Source organism: Vulpes vulpes, chromosome 3 (genome assembly GCF_048418805.1).
Source record: "Vulpes vulpes isolate BD-2025 chromosome 3, VulVul3, whole genome shotgun sequence".
Taxonomy (NCBI): Eukaryota; Metazoa; Chordata; class Mammalia; order Carnivora; family Canidae; genus Vulpes; species Vulpes vulpes.
The window spans coordinates 125,674,565-125,697,102 of NC_132782.1; the positions used below are offsets into that span (position 1 = coordinate 125,674,565).

The 22,538-nt window shown below is 41.8% G+C and overlaps 1 protein-coding gene and 1 long non-coding RNA gene across 2 annotated transcripts in view; one reads left to right on the top strand and one right to left on the bottom strand.

Moving 5' to 3' along the window:
- On the bottom strand, window positions 1-8,394 carry LOC140598362 (uncharacterized). The gene is made up of 2 exons (XR_012000745.1): window positions 4,837-8,394; window positions 1-520 (listed from the first exon to the last, which is right to left on the bottom strand). It is a non-coding gene; the product is annotated as an uncharacterized lncRNA (long non-coding RNA).
- Window positions 8,395-12,209: 3,815 nt separating this feature from the next.
- Window positions 12,210-22,538, top strand: part of PLPPR5 (phospholipid phosphatase related 5) — a gene marked incomplete at its 5' end in the record, with an annotated part of 121,137 nt that continues 110,808 nt past the window's right edge. The window contains one exon of the mRNA XM_072751309.1: window positions 12,210-13,205. Within this exon, the coding sequence (XP_072607410.1) occupies window positions 12,210-13,205 (996 nt within the window). The remainder of the gene's footprint in view (window positions 13,206-22,538) is intronic.

Sequence of the window (22,538 nt, forward strand, 5' to 3'; positions counted from 1 at the left end):
TATTTTTGGAAATTTTTATTCTCCTGATTTTCAGGTGTGGAAACTTTGTAATACTGACTTTTTTACAATCTTTCTTGGTGAACATATGGGAGACAATCCATTGTACTATGCCTAGGTCAGATCTTTGCAGAGTGCAAATTCTTAGTACATTTCCAAATAAGGGCAAAAGGTTAGTTTGCAAGTTTTTCTAGTACAAGGTTATCTTATGAGGTGAGTGTCAGAGGTCAGGAATTTGGGAAACTCGTTTTGAGCAACACTAGCAGAACTGGAGGTCCATGTAATCTAATGACAATATATGATAGGTGCATATTTCCTTTGGTGCTCATCATGCAGTCATAGCCCGCTGGAAAGAGGACGCAATACTTAAGCACATAGAATGCTTCGGTGATTCAGACAGCACTGGTAAGCCTTCTGATGAAAATGATTCCTAGGCATCCTTATCTCATTTGATGCTGGACTCCATTACTTGTCAGTAATTGATTTGTTGCAATTCTTGGAGCGTAGCATTCGACTTCCTTATCTGTATGAGCAAGAAGCAGCAATTAAATTTCTGACCCAAAGATAAAAAATATGTGTGTGCTTAGCCCAAACTCCCCATATTTTATTCATTTTATACTTCTGGCTGCACAATTGAATAAGACTGTCCTTCAGTTTTAGTGAAGTTGTGCTGGCCAAGTAAATCGTTAAAGTTATATGCCATTGATTCCATTTTAACTCATGCTTTCTGACTTTTACAATGAGGTAATAAAAATACACTTGGTCTCAAACTTAACTTTAAAGAGTTCAACTGGAAATCTATCAGATTGGGAGAAATAGATACCATTAAAAATGAGTAAATACCTTATTATTTCCTAATGTTATAATTTATGGGATGATCATCTTAATAGTCCAGCAATCAAGTATATTTGTATTGACCTTGTAGAGGTTAATCCATTTGAAGTTGCCATTAATCTAACTATTTTGCACCTGCAAGAAAGGGCAAGTTCATACGGTTCAACCTAATAAACATCCTAATATATTGAATTCAGACAGCAACAGGATACTATTCTGGACTTAATTCTGTTCCCCCAAATTCATATGTTGAAGCTCTAGCTTGAGATGTGACTATATTTGGAGACAGGATAGGGAGATAACTAAGGTTAAATGAGCTCATAAGGGTGGGTCCCTAATCTGATACAGGACCCATAAGGAGGGGAACAGACACCAGAGTTCTTTCTCTCCATGCAGGCATAGGGAAAAGACCAGGTAAGACCACAGTGAGGAGGCACTGTCTACAAACCAGAAAGGGAGGTCTCATTAAAACCCAACCCTGATGACATCTTGATTTCAGACTTCTAGCCTCCAGAATTGTGAAAATACAAATTTCTATTTCTTAAGCTACCTAGTGTACCATATTTTGTAAAGATAGCGAAAGCAGACTGATGTAGGTGCCAATCACTCATACTTCTTGAATCTTCCATTCCTGGCTCAGTAGCTAAGCTGGATTATCAATGTTAAAGGGATATATGGACATATATTCCTCAAGTCTCATTTCCAGGTCCACTAAACATCAAAATGAAAACTTTGTGTCACTCTAGAGCATTTTATGCTGCTGTACAATTACAAATGGGTATCTTGATAAGTAAAAACCTGATTTATTCACATTGGCTTCCACACACACTGAAAGCCTCAATTAAGTGGTGTAGTTTTAGTGGTAGCATCAACACATGACCTTTTAGAAGATAGTTAAATGAAAACAGATGCTGTATACCTCATCAATAAACTGGGGGTGGTTGTGAGGATCAGAAATACGTGAGTAAAACACCTATATGCTTCTAGCATAGAGTAGCCACTTGATACATGATTCTTTTTTTGTTTCAATAAGACAAAAACATATTTCAAGAAAAGCCAGTACTGAGGAGAGAGTGTTCCCAAGCTGTGCACAGGAAGGGGGATTAATTCATAGCCTAGGCTGAGGATAGCTCCTGGACCTTCCCAACCAGATAGCCTGTTTGGGAAATTGAGAGCAGATTGGAGTGGCTCCTCCCTCTCCCAGGCAAGGGAACTACAACAGAAGTCCACCTGTGGAGACGCTGTGCAAAGTGTCTTTTGTCCCCACCTGACCAGACGGGCTGGAGACAACTACTGGAAACAGTGTGGCCCAGTGGCACTCAAGCCAAAAGGCAAGCAAGCAGGGATGATAGTCTACAAAGCAAAGTCAGTGGTCTGTTTAGTCAGGGTACTTGGGGTGCCAGTCAGCTTGAGTTAAGACAACAAAGAGCTTCACTGGCTTTATAGCTGCTTCTCCTGCTACACCTGGACAGGAAATCTCATTTGTAGCCCGACTCATTGCTGAATACAGCAGTCAGCCCATCTAACTAGGGACCCCAACCAGAGCACACAGGCAGCTGCATAGCCTATTCTACAGGCCTACATACAGTGTCACTTAAACAGAGAGACAGCCTCCGGCTTCCTTGTTACACAGAGGAAAACCTGATCTGCCTATGGAATTCAGTGCACACTCTGACCTGATTCATGTCCCCAGACAATGAGCTTTACAGATCGTGGGTCCTGTCCTGCTGACCTGCCAGTTCAGGGGAGCTAATTCACAGCCCTATCTACTACTGAAAATAGTACCGAGTGCCAGCCATCAAGTAATCCTGAACAAAGAATCCAGGAAAATGTGGAGCCATCCTAAACATACCCTAGTTAGAGAACCAAGCTAGCAGTCTTATCTAACTATTCTCAGTCAGTGGCACGATACCCACCCCCACCTCCATCCTCAGACTCAAATTTTGCCTCACCCCAAAACTGACCATAATAGCAGGCACCACCTGCCCAAAGACATTACCAGGAGACACTTAGAAACCCAAACTGAGCTGACTGATGAAGAACTGTCTCTGTCAAAGCAGACCTGTAAAGTCTGGAAGAGGAGCTCAATTACTCAAATGTGCAGATACCAACATCAGAAATCAAGGATCACAAAAGATCAGGTAAACAGGGGCATCTGGGTGGCTCAGTAGTTGAGCGTCTCCCTTTGGCTCAGGTTGTGATCCCAGGGTCCTGGGATCGAGTCCTGCATCGGGCTCCCCACAAGAAGCCTGCTTCTTCTTCTGCCTATATCTCTGCCTCTCTCTTTCTGTTTCTCTCATGGATAAATAAATAAAATTTAAGAAAAAAAAATCAGGTAAATAGGACACCAAATTAATAAAGCTCCAATAACTGACCCAAGTAACAGAGATCTGTAAACTATCAAAGAATTCAGAGTAATTCTTTAAGAAGGTCTAGTGAATGATAAGAAAACACAGACAATTAAACAAAATCAGGAAAATGATGCATGAAGAAAACCAGAGGTTTAACAGGGGAAGAGGAATCTTAAAAAAAAAAAAAAAAAGTCAAACAAATGTGAGAGCTGAAAAATAAACATCTGCATTAAAAAAATTCTGTAGAGGGATCCCTGGGTGGCGCAGTGGTTTGGCGCCTGCCTTTGGCCCAGGGCGCGATCCTGGAGACCCGGGATCGAATCCCACATCGGGTTCCCGGTGCATGGAGCCTGCTTCTCCCTCTGCCTGTGTCTCTGCCTCTCTCTCTCTCACTCTCTCTCTATCATAAATAAATAAAAAATTTTAAAAAAAATTCTGTAGAATTTCAAAAGTAGATTCAACCATGTAGAAGAAAGAATTACAACCTAGAGAACAGGATATTGAAAATTACCAAAAAATAAAAAATAAAAAGAGAGAAAAAGAATGAAGAAATCCTATGGGAATTATAGGACACAATGAAAAGAGAACATTCACATCATGAGAATTTCAGAAGGATAAAAGAAAGAGAAAGGGACAGAGTGATTTAAAAAAATAACAGCTGAAAACTTACTAAACCTGGGGAGAGAAATGCACATTCAGATCCATGATGCCCAAAGAACCCCAAATAATTTGAACCCAAAGAGGGAAATATTGAGACACATTATAATTAAATTGTGAACAATCAAATAAAGGTATATATACTATGAAGGTATAGTTATCAAAACAGTATGGTACTGGCATAAAAACAAACAGACCAATGAAGAAAAAAATGTATCTTCAATAAATGGTACTGGGAGAATTGAACATTCACATGTAAAAGAATGAAACTGAACTCATATCTTACCCATCACAAAAATGAACTCAAAGTCAGTTAAAGACTTAAGTGTAAGACCTGAAACCATGAAACCCTTAGTAGAAAACATAGGAAAAATTTCCTTCGTATGTACCTCAGCAATTTTTTAAACATGATACTTCAAGCATAAAAACAAAATCAAAAATAAACCAATGGGGCTACACCAAACTAAAAAGCTTCCACACAGCAAAAGAGACCATCAACAAAGTGAAAAGACAACCTATGGAATGGGAAAAAATATTTGTAAACCATATATCTGATAAGGGGTAAATTTTCAAAATATATAAAGAATTCATACAACTAAATAGCAAAAAACCAAATAACTCGATTAAAAATGGGCAAAGGACCTAAATGGACATCTCTCCAAAAGAGATACACAAAAGGCCAACAGGTGCATGCAAAAATGTTCAACATCATAAGTCATTAGAGAAATGCAAATTAAAACCACAATGAAAAAAAATTTAAAAAAAATAACCACAATGAGATATCACCTCATGCCTGTTACAACGGCCACCATCAAAAAGACAAGAGATAACAGATGCTGGTATGGATGCAGAGAAAAGAAATCCTTGTGTGGTGTTGGTGGGCTTATAAATTGGTGCAGCCACCATGGAAAATAGCAACATTTAAAATAAATAATAGCAACCATATGATCCAGCAATCCACTTCTGAGAATATATCCAAAGGAAATGAAAAACCTACCTTGAGGGGATCCCTGGGTGGCTCAGGGGTTTAGTGCCTGCCTTTGGCCCAGGGCATGATCCTGGAGACTCAGGATCAGAATCGAGTCCCCCGCCTGGCTCCCTGCAGGGAGTCTGCTTCTCCCTCTGCCTGTGTCTCTGCCTCTCTCTCTCTCTCTCTTTCTGTGTCTCTCATGAATAAATAAATAAAATCTTAAAAAAAAAAGAAAAACCTACCTTGAAAAGATATCCACACCCCCATGTTCATAGAAGCATTATTTATAATAGCCAAGTCATGAAAACAACCTAAGTGTTCACTGATGAATGAATGGATGACATTTTGTGGTGTATATAGGTATATACAACAGAATATTATTCAGACATAAAAAACACAAAGAGATTCTACTATTTGCCACAACATGGCTGGAACTTGGAAAACATTAGAAAGTAAATCAAAGAAAGACAAATACTGCATGACCTCATTTACATGTGGAATCCAAAAACAAGCAAATAAAAACACAAAAAAATAAGCTCATAGTGGAAGAAATCAGATTATGGTTACCAGAAGTTGGGGGTAAAGGGGGAAGGGGTTGGAGGAGGGTGGTCAGAAGGCACAAACTATCAGGTAGAAGATAAATAAGTGTTGGGGATGTGATGTACAACAGATAACACTGTTGTATGATACACAGGAAAGTTAAGAGAGTAAATCCTAAGAGCTCTCATCAAAAGGAGAACATTTTTTTCTTTCTTTTGTTTTTATTGTATATGAGAATATGGATGTTAGCTCAGTCTATTGGGGGTCAATTCACAGTACATGTAAATCAAACCATAATGCTGTATGCCTCACTCTAATACAGCGATATACTTCAATTACTTCTCGGTAAACCTGGAAAAAAAAAAGAGTTCCTCTAAAAAATATGAAGGGTTTCTATTAATAAAAGCAGTAGTTCCCCAAGATACCCTATTTTATGAGACTTTTATGAAGTTAATTAAGATTTTACTATTCATGTTCTTCTATTTTTATTAGAGATCCATATGAGCCAGAAGAATATTAAAGCAAGTCATCAGTGAGTGGAAAACAAACTAAAATGTTTTATTCTTACCCATTACATTAAATGGAAGACATGATTACATCTGAAGCGTTGCTTGCAATAATAAGATTGATATAATAAAATATGATTAATCAATACCTGATTCAATAACAAAAAGCGATAATCAGAAGTTAATGATACAAGCACAGGGATGATTCTCTTCAAAAAACTTCCCCCATCTTTCTTTCAAAGTGTTACAACATATAAATACTTAAATTTTAGAGTTAATGCTTTCTGCTACTATCTTCCAATGCAGTAATTAAGACATTATTTTCTTTCCTTGACCAAAAAATTATTCTTCTTGCTTATTGTTGTAAGCCCACAGGGTGAAAAAAGTTCAGAAATTTGATAATCCTTTCAAGTATGATGAAATTTACAGCAGAAAAATTCATTAAGCCAAACATCTTTATGCCCTCACTAAAATAGCATTCTGAAAATTATCTGATTCAACCAATAGTTGATTATGGTCCATATATGAGCATAAGGAACCATTCTGAGTGTCTAGTTTCGCTGTATCTTTGTTTCAATCATTACCCAGTACACTGAAAGACAACCAAACAAGTGCTAATTACCATTCACAATCTGTTTCATTGACAAAGGACCTGCAGCTGTCATGAGCATAGTTTGTCCCACATTTTCCAAAACACCTCTAAAGAAATTCTGTTTCTCAGTGTTAGCAGGATTTGTGATTTTGTTTAGGACAGTCCTCATTTATCATAGCACAAGTAACGACTTTCAGGTGTCTTCAAATAACATGAACTTACATAGACAATTCAGCACGATTTTATGCAGGCATGTTTCCAAATGGATCAATGAAAGTTCTGCTGACCCAGCAGTAGCAAGATTAATTATGCCAGAGGAGTCATAACAACTGTGCTGATCATTTATTGTCATGAATGGCCTAGGCTCTGTGTTACATCTTGGTGAAGTAGGCAGCCTTTTCCTCTTTTTAGAAGGAGAAACTATAGAAATTAAGGAATTGAAATGACTCCACCAAGTTCCCATAATTATGAACCTACAGAACGAAAATATCTGTTGAGTTCTCAGTCCTTGGGCTTAAGCACCACTTCCATGACACACTCCTATGTCTTTATCTTTAATACTTGTTTAAAGCTATTCTTAGGGAACTGAATATTTTGAAACTTTCCCCCCATGTTATGGATCCATTGACTTACATTTAACCAAGGAATGTGGGGTTTTAATGATTCAAACATAGGGCAAATAATCCAATATTCACAGATGTGGAAACATATCCAATGGCAAATAATCTGGAGTTTCTTAAATTGGAATTAAGAGCTGGGGAGAAAATTCAGCACCCACTTAGATTAGACATTTTCTCCTCCTAATTATGATATATTTTCTAATGCAGAGTTGCCCAATGCTTTGATATTTCCAAAGCAATTTATAAATAGAAGCCTTTCAATGTTTTTGTAAAGATTCACTAACCCAATTTTACAGATAAGCAAACCGAGATTCAGAGAGGCTGACTGCCATGGCCACACAGTAAGTATCATCAGCATGTTTCATTAACTCTTGCTAACTCAATAATTTAAGATTTTTACTTTAATATAAGAGTGTTCATTTGATAGCATATTATATTTTTCTATTCTTTCTCAGCCTCAATGTCTTATAAATTTTAACTCTTTTACTTAGTCCATCAATTTCATGCCTCTATACCTTCAGTGAAATATAACTAGAGTTAATATGTGCTCCAATAAAATATGTGCTTGGATTGTGATCACTGTTTTGAAAGTGAAAACTTAAAATAATACTGGAAATATAGAGGAATACAATAAGCTGTAATCCAGTCACAGAGGAAGACATTTTAAAGATATCTCAGATGTTGTAACTGAAGATAAATACTACTTTTCCAGATCAGAAGTTTCTGGCCCCAGAACTTGCCCGGGGGGCTCGGTAGTTTAGCGTCTGCCTTTGGCTCAGGGTGTGATCCTGGAGTCCCAGGATCAAGTCCTGCATCTGGATCCCTGCATGGAGCCTGCTTCTCCCTCTGCCTGTGTCTCTGCGTCTTTCTCTCATTCTGTGTCTCTCATGAATAAATAAATAAAATCTTTAAAAAAAAAAAAAAGAAGTTTCTGGCCCCTGTGATAAACATCCTGTTACAAATGGAACCTCAAAGACAGACATACACATTACTATACTAGTTGTTTTTCCTCCTGTTTCCTTGAGAATGCAGCTCCCTCCAACATCAAGCACTGAAGATCATTACATGAGGATGCAGGGCATCCTGTCCATAATTGTGATGTCCATAATTAGAGGGCCAAGTGCAATCCCCAAAGTCCCTAGCTCTCTTTAGTCTGCCTTTGAAGAATCTGTATTTTTGAATTCATATGAACACATTTAAGTACATTTCTTGGGTTAAACAGTTCCACATATTAAGTATCTGAGATGTTTTCTGTATCAAATTGTTTGGGAGTTAGTAAACTAGTGTCTTTGCTCCTTCTCTAGATCCAATTCAATAAAGACCTGTCAAGATATTGCCTTCCGTACTTCAATAATTATTAGAATGAGCCAGATGCCTTTACTTCTTCTGAAAGCAATTACCTGGACTATTAAAAAAAATGACTTTCCAATGTCTATTCCCATTAGATCCTTTACCAATCTATGTGTTAATATTTAAAGTTCTTCATTAGTACAAAGTTATCTAACTTTTCACACTCATGAATCTCTTCAAACATCTGCAGCTCAGGTTTAGCATGATGAACATTTTTTTTTTTTGTCTTTGTCATTGATTTTGTCATTGCTGTTATCAAAAGAAGGACCCTATTCTTTTGGAGATGCTTCCTTAGTTTGTCTTGTGTAAAGTCTTCTGAATCCTTCACCTCACTATCTCAGCTATGCATTGAAAGTAATGTTATTTTTTCTGTTTTTGCACCATGGAATGAGAAAAGTTCAGGAAATTCCCTTGATTTACCTCTGAGCTACTGGAAACACATGGAAACCCAACACTTAACATTCTGTATCTTCTTTAGTCCTTGGAAATGCTCAGCCATCTTTGCCAAAACCATGCTGTTCTATAAACTAATGAGGGCCAAATCCTTAGATGTTAGTGGAAAAGCCTCCGTCTCCCTCTATTGCTAGCCACAGATGTGCAGAATCCAATTGGTAATAATCTTGAAGAGCTAGGTACATCTCCAGTTCTCTTCTAGCAAGCACCTTAGATTTTCAAAGTTAAAGAGGAATGCATTCATTTATCTGGCTATGCACAAATATTCAATGCTTGGCTTCCTAAAGAGTATTCATTTGTTTGGTCTTTGCACGGATATCAGCATAAAGATCTACTCCAAATTTTTGTACATTTGTTTTCTGTCTGTAGACAAAAAGGTATAAACCATATGGACAAGGACTATATATCTTCATGCTGGTCTAGCACCTTACTAGTTCTTATTAGAACATTAATATTGAAGTGGGAAGATGAGAGATATTGGAATTGGTGAATGACTCCCCCAAGATTTGTCTCCATATTCATCATGGTTCATGTTTTATGAGTGAAGAAAGAGAGTAAGATCAGAGTGGTTGTTAAGATGTGCAAATAAATATAATATGAATCACTGGAGGTAAAAGTTATAAATGCCACATTTTGACCTCAATAATCTACCTTGGTGGGAGCTAAAATGGGGAGAATTTGCAGGACTGGATAATGTTTTAAGAAAGACTGATTGCTGGGGTGCCTGGGTGGCTCAGGCCACGATCCCAGGGTCCAGGGTTGAGTCCCACATCGGGCTCCTTGCAGGGAGCCTGCTTTTCCCTCTGCCTGAGTCTCTGCCTCTCTTTCTGTGGGTCTCTCATGAAGAAATAAATAAAATCCTTAGGGGGGGGGAAAAAAAAGAAAGATCGACTGCTATAATATATTTGAAAGCACAATGATGTGCCTAAGAATTAAATTAAATTAAGAATTTAGGCGAGGATTCCCAAGGATTAAATATAAGCAGTGCTGTTGTTAATTTAAAAACGATAGAAAGGTAAATTAAAAATTGAGGTAGGGTTCGTAAGGGTTCTTTGAAGTTGAAAAGATGTATTTTGGAAAAGAATGAGCCTAATTAATGTATAAGAAAATAAAGTGAAGAAACATACCAAACAAATACCTTCTTTGGGCTAGGTACTTTACATAGTCTTATTTAATTGTCAAAATAAGCCCAGAGGTAAGAAAAATTAGTTCATTTTATCCCTGAAAAAGCTCAGAGTCAGGAAAGTAAAATAACCAGCCCAAAGGCACATAGCTCATGCTCTTTCATCCACTTCACATCATTTCTATGAATAACCAATCTGCTCAAATATTCATGGAAGTTGAACTTAATATTGGTATCTTTATAATGTGAATTAAGATTCAGTATTAACTCTGAATTTCAGCATTGGATCATTAGTCAACCATGAATCGGTCAACAATACTATTTGACTGTCTATGTCTTATATGGACAAATGATGGGGATATTGAAGATTCTGAAGGAAAATATCTTATTCCTGAGATAACAGCATCTGAAAGAGAAGACAAAATGTGCATAAATCTATAGAAAAGTGTATACATCTACAGAAATAGGGATGCCCCCAGAATTGTTTTGTAAGCCAAAAATTAGAAGGAAGTGACTCGTGATAGATGTTGGAGAGACCTGAGTTAAGGTCTCTGTAAGTCTAGATATGTTTATGTGTACAAGTCAAATTTCATAAAATTTAAATGTGACACAGGTATTCACTACGTGCCGGACATAACTGAGCATCATTAATCCTCGTATCAACCTTGTATTAGTTGGTAATAATATTATCCTGATTTTACTAGTGACGAAACTAAAGCAGAAAAGAGTCAAGCATCTTGGCCAGGTTTCCAGAGCTGGTACGTAGCAGAGCTTGGATTTGAACCGAAGCAATACCAGAGCTGCTACGCTTACATTAACCGTATACGTTCAGTGCCAGTATCCCATGTAAGTGGGCATGGACGTCAAGATTATGATTCCCTAAGCCTTGACATATACCTCGCCACTGTCCTTAGAGGAGCACAGTCATTAATTTACTCACCAGATATTTACTGAATACCTACAATGTGGCATACGCTGCTCATGCTGGGGACAAGAGAGTGAACAGGACAGGCTAGGACCCTGCTTTGTTACATCCACAGGTCTAGGCACCCCATACACGTTAACAATGCAGTACATGCATTTTAATTTCAAAAATAATGCATGTTTTCATTGGCTCGGATAAATCACCTCCATCACTTTCCTTGATCCGAATGACCCTTAAAATCTACCCTTAAAATATTAAGACCATTCCAAAAATTCTATTAAGTAGGAAGGTTTGGGAGATGCCTGGGTACAACCAGAAGAGCAGTTTAAACACTCTCAAGCTCTTCATATGATTCTCTGAATGGGTTTTTAAATCATGTGTCTTTGTAGTAGTTACATTTTCATAATATGGCAAGCCACTTTTGTCCATTAGGGAACGATTTCCTCCCACTGCCCCAAATTGCTTATTATACATGTTGTTCAGGGTCTTTTATCCAGCAAGTAGTTATTAAATGATGTTTAGTAACATGTGGTGGATAAGGTATCCCTCATTAAGGACATTTCACACTGCTATTACTTCCCCAACATACCAATCTTTTGCCAAATTTAAATGGCCTTATTAGCCTACCAATGCTGCTTTTTTCCTGATGCTAAAGATCCACCTCTAAAAATCATCAAGTACAACCCATCAAAGTGAATGAATATTCTGGAAACCTGCTAAAGTAATCTACATGTTAACCAGAGGGGAAGGGCTCTGGGAATTTTCTCATCCCCCTGTCTCTAGCATATGCTTCCTCACCTGTTCTTCCCGAGTGGAGGCTGTGAGCAGCGGCAGGCTCTGCTAAGGTCCTCCCCCACCCCCACCTCCACCGCCACCCCCAAGTTCGCTGGCTGAGCTTGCACCCACAAGGCATCCCCAAACTGGGTTCTTTACAGATCTGCAGCTGCACAGCCCCTTACAGAGCTGTGCACACGCGTGCGTGCCCGTGTATGGGCGTGCTTCGTACGCGCGTGGCGTGAGCCGCGCTGGTGTCCCTCCCCGTCCACCGACCCCTGGAGAGTCCCCGCAGTCCCCCGAGCTCCGGGCAGAGCGGGACGAGGCGCCCTGCCCCCTCCCCTCCCCCCCCCCCCCCCCCCCCCCGGGCGGCAGGCGCCGCTGCGCCCCGGGCCCCTGCAGTGCCTCCTGGCCCCGGGAGCAGCTAGAGAGGAGCTGGCGGAGGACGAGCGAGCGGGGAGCACGCGGAGGAGGAAGGGGCCGTTACGCCAGATGCTCCTGCGCTGCTGAACTGTGACTGTGGCTCTGCACTCAAGGCCCCGCGGCGCTGGCGGGGAGCAGAGAAAGTCGGAGTGTGAAACGCCCTGCGCCGCCGTCAGGGCGCCTGGGAAGCGGCGCGGCGCGGCGCGGCGGCTGCGCGGGGCTCGGGGTCGGGGTCGCGGTCGCGGTCGGGGTCGGGGCGCGCGCCGGGGACACTCGCCAGGGCGCCCCCGAGACGCGGCCGCGCACCGTCTTCCCCGGCGTCGCGCGGGTTCCTGCCACGGCCGCGCTGCTGCCTCGGAAAGGAGTTTCTAGAAGCTCCTTCTCTGCTGCCTCCCCTCCCCCCTCCCCCCCCCGTGTTCGGCTTTTCCCCCCGCGAGCAGCGCCGGCAGCTCCACTGCGCCCGCCCTCCGCGGGGCGCAGGTGCCGCCCGCCCGGCTCGTGCCGCCGCGTCCGCCGACGCCGCCTCCTCCGGGCTGGCCCGGGGGCTGCGCCCGCGCTGCTGCGGCGCCGACGCTCGCTGCTCGCTCGGCCGCCCGCGGGGCGCTGCGGCCGCCGCCGGCCTCCGGGGACTCCCCGCCCTCCCGCGCGACCCCGCGGCCGGGCGGGCGGCGCTTGCGGCGGGCGGCGGGCGGCGGGCGGGGGGCGGGGAGGGGCGCGGGGCTCGTCCGGGGGGACGGCCGCCTCCTCCGCAGCCTGCCGGCGCCTGGGCTCCCGGCGCTGCCTCCGCCTCTGCCCGCGGCCGCGCCTCGCCGTCCCGCCGCCCCCGGTGGCGGCCCCGCGGCCCCGGCAGGGGCCCCCGCGGCGGCCCGCGGCGCTCGGCAGCAGCATGCTCTATTTCCAGATGGTGATCATGGCAGGGACGGTGATGCTGGCGTACTACTTCGAGTACACCGACACGTTCAGCGTGAACGTGCAGGGCTTCTTCTGCCACGACAGCGCCTACCGCAAGCCCTACCCGGGCCCGGAGGACCGCAGCGCCGTGCCCCCCGCGCTCCTCTACTCGCTGGCCGCCGGGGTCCCCGTGCTCGTGGTAAGCCGGCGGGGGGGGGGGGGGCTCGCGTCCGACGCCCTCCGGCCGGCCCTCGCCGCCAGGGGGCGGGGGGCGCCGAGGTCGGGGCGGCGGAGCTCCTGGGCGAGCCGAGCGCAGCGCCTGCCCCGGGGGAGCGTGCGGCGGGCGGCCCGCGGCCCCGATCCCCGCGGAGGCGCAGGGGAGCCCGCGGGCGGGTCGGCGCCTCCGCGCCCAGCGACCTGGAGCGGGCCTCGGCCGCGGGGGGTGGGGGGGGGAGGGGGCGCCGGCTCCCGGGCACCACCGCCCTGCCTTCCAGATGCAAGTGCCCGGGGGCTGGGCTGACCAGGACCGGGCGCCTGGAACAGACTCCGGGACTGCCAGGTGCAGAGGCTCCCGGCAGGGGCTGCTGGAAATTCCAGCAGGAGCCGAGGACCAGATGCATTGAGAGGCGGCTCGGCTGGGCTCTCGGGGCAGCTCAGGTGCTTTGCTCTGACAGCCTGGCTGCGAGGGCCTGGCGGATTTGGGGCGTGTGTGTGTGTGTGTGTGTGTGTGTGTGTTTACGGACACTGTTAGGATGGCGATCACATCGTAATCTACGTATGCGAACATGGTGCGAAGTTCTCGGGAGGGGACCTGGTGCTGGTTCTTCGGAGGACGCGATGGCCCTGGCCAGGGTCCGAGCGTGCAGGTGTCCTCCCCGCGGTCTGCGCTCTCTCCAGCTCCCAGCACACGACAGGCAGTTAGGACACGAAGAGGAGAGGGAAAGGGAAGTTTGAGGTCCAGTGGCGGAACGTGTCGATCTCAACGAATGAATGTTGGGAACATCACTCGGACCCACTGGGTGTGGACATTCATGTCTACTTTGATTTTAGGGGAAAATGATTTCATGGGTTTTTTTTGTTTTGTTTTGTTTTGTTTTGTTTTGTTTTTTCCAGAAGATGAGAAGTTCCTAACACGCATAATGGAATTCCACCAAGGAACTTCTTGGTAACTTCAAAGTAACTTCGTTTATCCCAGGCCCCCATGATAGTCGACTTTGAATTCAGCTTGGCTGTCCTGGTTGGACAAGTGTTAGACCTTGCGCCAGAAAATGCCTTGTTTTGTTTCTGATACTGTAATTTGCTAAAAAGTCCACCTTCATGTTTGTGTTCTCTCCCTTCCATTTGAAAAACTGAGAGAGGAGAGGGAATTTAGTCATTTTAGGGATTTCTTCTCTCTGTAGATGTTGGGTTTTCAGGCACATGTTTTCTGAATAGCCCAGGGATTTTTCTGTGTGATTTATTTATTTATTTATTTATCTATTTAATTTATTTATTTTTTTAAAAGAAAAAGTCTGTCTCTTTCAGGTCACTGGTTTGGTTATGACCGTAATCAATAAGGTCTGTAACTTGGCCCTTGGTAATTACCATTACGTGTCTTACTTAAATGAGATGGCATTTCAGATCCTAACCATCCGTCCATGGTGGCAGGTGCCAGTTAGAGACGAGAACATATTGGCCTTAAGATGTTGGTTATTTCCCACTTATAGGGAAGCTAGGAGGAGAAAGGGAATGAAGTCATTATTGAGTGCATACTCTGTGCTGGGCACTGATAAGCCATAACTGCATTTATTCTTCAGAGCATTCCTCTTCAGATAACATTTAAGGACACTGAGGATCAGATAATAAAATGGAAACACTTGAAAATAAAAATGGTGGGTGTGGTGCTTGTATGCCCATGGGACTGATGCCAAATGCCATGCTACTTCTACTACTTCTAAAGAACATGTTCTATGAGAGGGGACGAGAGATGGCTAATGTGACAGGCATCTAGAATAAAAATTGAGGGGTTTTCAAAGGGAGGATCTGACTTAATTTCCACATTTTGACTTTTAGTTCTTAAGTTGCAAGAGAAAGAATTTAGGAGGCCCATCTGAAGAGAGGGACATGTAGGGTTTTAGAGGCTAGCTGAGCTGCTGGCCCTTGTTTCCTCTTCTGCTTCTCCGAATAGCATGCTCTCACAATGTGAGAGGTAGGGAACAGTAATGGCACCTCTGTCTTTCCCTTCCTCTCAAAAACACTGGCTTAGCACAGTCACTTTGCATGAAAACAATATTACTGATAATAATAATAATAGTTGTGCCCATCATTTGTTGAGTTATATACCTTATACCTGTCTAATATTTGCATTATCTATGAAAGCATTTGTTATTATTGTCACCTAATATTTGCAAAAACTGAGGCTTAGAAAGATAAGGTAACTTGCCCAAGTTATGACACAAAGTGTTATACTCAGAATTTTAACCCTACTTGGTCAACCTCCAGAGCTGGAGCCTTTTCTATTATAATACAAAATTCAGTTTACTCATGAGTTATTCTAAATAAATGCCTCAGACAGTCTCCCCCCCCCCCCTTTTACATTTCTTGGACTGTACTGACAAATGTTCCTCGTATTGTATATTTTTTAACCTTCAAAACTCATTTTTAATTCTTTAGATTAATTTGAAAACTAGCTCTCCTCACTACCACAAGCTGTGGTTTTGTTTCATACTTGCTAAGTTCATTTATCTAAAAATCAAAAGCAATATATCTTTTCAGTTTTATCACTTTTATGTAGTGTTGATTTGGAGCCCAGGTTTGGAATCTAACAAATTTGGATTCCGATCCAAAGTACATTCCTGCTGCTATGTTAACAGTTGGGAACTCTACTTGCTGTGTAACCTTGAACAACTTATTTAAGCTTGTTAAGCCTCAATTTCCTAAGTCACAGGATTTTGAATATTAAATTAGGTATAATACATAAATGTCATCCTTGGCCCATAGTGGATTCTCCATAAGAGATAAGAGATCAGTAAATCATTAGCATGGTTAATTAAATGATAATTCAGTTAATGTTTAATGAATTCCTGTGTTGCAAGCATGACATCAGACAGAGTAGACGTTATAAAGGAAACTTCAGAAATAAACCAAACTCCTAAGGAGTTTACAGCCTAATTTGGGAAATTAGGTAAATATGCCAAGGTCATAATATAAATCACCGTAATAGAAGTGTGCGCACACACACATACATATACACACACCACAAAGACCTTTGGTGGGTTCAGAAGAGGACAAGCTTGTTTTTATCTAGAGGAAAGGCCTCATGAAGGAAATGGTGGCATTTGAGATGTGACTTGCAGAAGAGGCTGGAATGGATTTGGCGTCAGGACATCACAGAAGCAGCTACACGGATAGCCACTTGGTAGCAGAAAACGTAGGCTGTACTCTTGAAACAGCAAGTGGTTTGTCTTGTTTCTAAGAGTGGTGTGTGGGGAACACTGAGGATATACGGCTGAAGGGGAAGACTAGCGTCTCATTGATGAGTCCTGGAATCCCCGGCTGAATATTTTTCTCAATTTGTTGGGAACTGACTAGGGACATTGTCTAATGGGGGGTGTTTTAGGACATTTTGGGGACAGTAGTATAGGGCTCTCCTTTATTAAAATTCCAGTATAAGAATTTCAAACTTTAAATTTTATCCTCAAGTCTATTTTGTGTTGTGAAATATTAATTTAATTGTGTTTTCAGAAAATACCTGTAACTTGGGATCATTTACAAAGATGGCTTTTTTGTTGTTGTTGTTGTTGAAGATCTTATTTATTTCTTTGAGATGGAGTGTGAGAGAGAGCATGAGTAGGGGGAGGGGCAGAGGGAGAGAGAGAATCAGACTGCCTGCTGAGTGGGGAGCCCCAACAGTGGGGCTTGATCCCAGGATCCTAGGGTCATGGCCTGAGCCCGAGGCAGATGCTTATCCAGCTGAGCCACCCCGGTGCCCCAAAGACAACATGCTTTATAAGCTCTTTGAAAATGTCCTATTCACCTTGATCTGTGTAGCATTTGCTGAAGCACCACATACATAATTTTATGGACATAAATTTAATTAGTGATCTTTGATTTTTCATTGATTGAAAGATTTGGGGATGACAATATTTTCTGCACCCCAACTTTGGATACAGTGGCCATGAGCAGCTCTTGTTCCTTAGGTCATTAAGCAACAACACAGGTGATTTGAAGGACACCAGGGCTAGAACATTCATCTTCGTAGAGCCAGAACCAAGGCAGAAAAAATCCAGCAGTGAACCCATTTCATACTCATGGTAATCCTATGAGGGATTATCTGCAGGGAAGATTTGAGTGTTAGGAAACATTTCTGATTCCTAATGTCTGCATCCTCAGGAAACTCCCTCTGGACTCTGAGACTGTGAGAGATGCAGCTACTGCTGTTGTCCCAAGGGTGTTGAGTCATAAATGTGACGGGTAGATAATGACAGAAAGACATCTTGTGTCCAGGCCCTCCAGCTTATTAGATCAAAGTGTCTGAAGCTTTCCCATGGACCTCTTCTTCTATGAACCTCGCCTTGAGTGCTTGCTCCTATTTCAGCTCCTGGAACACATGCCTGTGGCATGGTGCTGAAGAAGCATGGATATGGGTGTCCGACAAGCCTGGATTCTTATCTGCATTTCTCTCACTTACTCTACGTGTGACCTTGGGCAAAAATTTCTTATTCATAAACTGGAGATAAAAATGCCTACCTCTTGAGAGGTTAAGATCACAGACTCTGGAGTCAGACTGCTTGGGTTTGAAGCCCAGATCTGCCGTTTTCCCGCTGTGTGAACCTGAGCCAGTCTTTCTACACCTGTTTCTTCCACTGTAAAATGGAGATAATATGAGTATTGACCTCATAGGGTTATCATGAGTATGAAATGGGTTCACTTAGATATCAGAGGAGTGCCCAGCTATATACCATTAGCTATACCATTAGGTATACCATATACCAGCTATACATATTAGTTATACCATTAGTCCTTTCCAGGTTGTGATGATTAATCAAGATAATCTATTTAAGGCACCTAGCAAAATGTGTTTTGTCAGTGGATTCCAGAGCTGATAAAATACTAGAGGTGGAAAGAGGCCACCCGATTCAACCCACTCACCCACAAAAATTGGGGAGTCTGAACAGCAAGAGTAGCAAAACTCAGAACTCTGTTATTGGCACCAAGTCCACGATTCCTACCTTTGATGATCCCTCTATTTTTTCAAGTAGGCTGACACTAGCTAGTACTTCCTGTGCAGCAGACACTGTGTTAGATACATTTAGCATTACTTGATTTAATGCTCACCACTGTAGTACTATCATTAAATCCACTTATAGATGAGAAATATGTTTAAGTCAGATTATGTGTCAGACTTGTGTTAAATTATTTAAATCTATTAATTCATTTTTTACCTTCAGCTTATGAAGGAAATTTGGATGTGAAGAGGTTGGAGTGCCAGCCAGGAGTTCCACATTGACAGTGTCAGAATCCCCAAAGCCTGTGCCTCTAGTTCTTCTATTACATCCCTTTATCCTAACCCATTAAATAGATCTTTAAAGATACTCGGTCATAGTGATTCAATACTAGAGGAGTCAAATTTTTCTCAAATCTTTTACCCTCCATTTCAGTTTTTCTGGTTTGATCAGAAGCTTTGTGTCCCAGTGTAGATGATGGTTTCAGTGTGGTGTAGGAGATTGTTTTGTTTCCCGTTAAGCTCAAAATGTTGTAGGGAGGTGGGTGGCAGCAGAAGGGATTCAAAGATATTTCTGTTATTCTGATCGGAAGCCATGGTTCTTATCTCTGTATCATATGCTGATCCAGTGCTGCAGGAACCTGCATTTATGTGGAACCGCTGTCTGGTTTCTAGGTCTGCACACTACGGGGCAGGGGTTCTATTTCTAAGACATGTTTCTTAAAATGGGACTTAGCACTAAATTTGGGGTGCAGCAAACTCATTAAAATTGTGTGTAAATACTATATATATATATATATATTCACACATACATATATACAAACACATTTTTCTAGTAAGAGCCTCTGTAGCTTTATCAGACTGTCAGATATACAAGATTCCCTAAAAGTTAGAACCGCACTTTGAAGGCTTATGAATCTGATTAAACTCCTCCATATGTCTCTTAGGACCTTCCCTCACTTAGATAGTCTCATTCATATTCATTCATTCATATTTTCCTTCCCTTCCTGCGTTTCTTTTTGTCTCTCTTTTTCCAAAGATCCTCTCCACTTTGCATACTGGTAAAGGAGACAGTGATGCCGAGGGGAAGACAGAGGCTGGTCTAAAAACCAGCTAGCGTTCCTCTGCTTCTCCTTTCTCTCTCCCCTTCTCCCTCTGCTTCTCCTTCTCCCCATCTTCTTGTCCCTTTTTCTCTTGCTGTCTTCTTTGTCCCCTCCAACTCCTATCCCTTGGTAATCCCTGTGGTTTTTCTGGGCCAGTTACCTTATCTGAAAAATGTGGACTTATTTCTTCCTACCTCTTAGAGCTGTTGTGAGAATAAAATAGGTGAGAATATACTTTGGAGACAAAATGAGGAAAACATACTGCGAGCAGATTACATGGGTTATATACCCACTGGTCACTGGAGATGATTATGACCGCTCATAGCATGACTACATCCCAATCTTTTGTATAGTTTGAGACAAAATAATGTTTCCAGGGAACAATATTGATACCATCTGTTAGGCATGTGCTGTATCATATTAATTTTTAAACTTGCATTTTTCCAAAAAGACGTTATTTGTAAAAGTTTTAAATGATAATGCATCTACTAGGTACCAGGTACAATGCTATTGCTTGAACTTGTATAAGGAGGAAGGTATATTCACTGCCCTTCAGGCGTTCGGATATTGTGCAGCAAGTTAGAGCTGCAAGCCTCCGCATCCTTGTCTGTAAGATTGAGATAATGATACTTAACACGATGATTTATGAGAATTAAATATGAGCACGCATCAAGTACTCGATAACTGATAGCTGCTCTTTTAGCATAAATGCCAATAATATTTATTGATAGTACATAGTGAAATGACATCAGGTGGCTTAATCATTTCTGTGAAACAAATGAAGCAAACCTATTATTTTTCACTTTAACCCTTTCATATAGTCTGTGCAGTAATACATCTAGGGGGCTTTAGCAGTTCCCTCCAGCTGGTAAATGACACATCTAGGATCTGAATCTATTACTTCAAGTCCAATGCTCTGTTGGCTGCATGCAGTTTCCCACTAATTTCATTCCCAACATAAATGGTGACATTTCTAGAAGACAGAGGTGAGTTAAAGCATATCGATTATGTATCGGTGTGCTGTTTACAGTATCCATATATTTGTTAATGTATAGGCTCAGTTACAACCAGACATGGCAATGGGATGTTCAAAGACATGTTGAAAGACAAAACTTCATTGGCTTTTAGAACCAGTGGAATAGCCAATAGAGCAGCTCAGCCTTCCCATTCATTCATCAAGTTGAGTGGCAAGTTCTGATCTCAGAGATCTTAACCTATAGTTAGGAGGATCCTTTTAACAGACTGGAAAATCATAAAGAATATCATTTGGATGGAAGATATTTTAAAATATGTGAAGTGGAGTTCTATATTCAGTACTATTTAAACTATTTCTGAGAGTGCCAGTTTTCACTCAGCAGGCTGGTTATTTTTTTTAGTCTTATTATGACAGATGTAGTTTGAAAATCACTGTCAGTAAAACCACCATTTTTTTTTTGTTATTGTTATATGAAACAGAATCCGAAAGATTTTTTTCCCAGACCAGGTGCATTTAAGATTCTAAAGGCAGGGGCAGCTCAGGTGGCTCAGCGGTTTAGCGCTGCCGTCAGACCAGGGCATGATCCTGGAGACCGGGGATCGAGTCCCACATCAGGCTCTCTGCATGGGGCCTGCTTCTCCCTCTGCCTGTGTCTCTGCATCCCCGTCTTTCATGAATAAATAAATTTAAAAAATTTTTTAAAAAAGAAAGAAAAGATTCTAAAGGCAGTCTTTTGGTGGATATTTCTCAGTGAGTGAATATGTAAGTGAATGTGTTTGTGTGTGTGTGTATACAGTGCATATATATAATTTGGTCTGTAATAAACTTGGAATTTCTTATATGGATTAATTTTTATCTCTCTTGCTTCTAACCTCTATAATGCTCCACCATCCACCCCTCTCTCCCTCCAAAAAAACCCCCAACTTTCTGGAACATTCTGCTATATCTCTTCAGACTTAGCAGTAAGCAAATTTCTTGGGACTCCCACATTCTCCTCTATGACTCCTTTAGCCTCTTCAGCAGATTATGATATTAAAATAGCCTTATATTGTGCTTTGTGTTGTATTTATTTTTATTCCTGTTTCCATCACTAGACATAAGCATCTCAAAGTCAGGGTATTATAATCTGACTAGAGCTAACTTCATCATACCCAATTCTTCAGTTATTCTCAGTAGGTAAGTTATTCAGGCACCAACTAAGGTTGTGATAATGAGGTTATAATGACCAAATTCTGATGAGCATGCAGTTACTTAAAAACCATTTGTTAAAACAGGCAAAAAAAAAAAAAAAAAAAAAAAAGTCCACATGCCCTGTTCTGTATGCTCAGTGAACTGACAGCTCTTTGTCCTTTGAGGTGTCTTAAGTGTATGAACCCCTGTATGAAAGGTTCATCACGGACAAGGTTGGATTCTGTGCCCTTGCATTGATGTGCTTCATGCAGAAATCCTAAACCACTGGCTGGACCCAAGATCCGCTGAGAATAAGCCACTGGAGTATAGGTTACAGGCCTCACTGGAGTCTTATGGGTTATTCATTCAAGGATAGAAAGAATGTCCAAACTATTTTAGTCAATCCACATAGCTTGAAAATATTTAATTTCACCAATAAAGATTCTATTCTTAGCATTCATCATGCTAATTAAAAGTCATTTCTTTCATCAACAAAAAATCATTTTTCATATTCATAACTCTAATTAAATCAGTTATTAATTAACATACAGATAGCAAAAAGACTTGTAGCAGCCTCTTTAGGTTGGGCTTTTTTCTGATAAAATGTTAGTAACTTTCCAAGACTCTCCCTGTATTCCTCATTCCCTCTTTCCCTGAACAATATTCAGTGAGAAGCGTACCTTGAAAATGAGGCTAAAAGAGCTTACTTGGTTTGTTCCAAATCCCAAAACCAGGATTAAATCCCAACTTTCCCTTCTTCAAATCTTTCAAAGTATAAAAGACTTATGAAATCATAGGTCAGTTAAATACAGATGTAGTCCTGACATATCTACGTATTACCAAAATAGCTTGTGTGTGGCATTTCCTCTCCAAGGGAAGCAGGATTTGTGTTGATAGAACCAGAACCTCTATCCTGAGTAAATTGTGTATTGTTTTTCTCATGTGATGATCCCCATTTTTTAAAGAGTGCTTTCAATCATGCCAGCAAAAACTGTACTTCTCTATCAAGATTTTTTAATTGAGATTTCAGATTTATCTTTTTCTCACACTGGGGTGCACAGAAGCACTTTTCATCCTGAG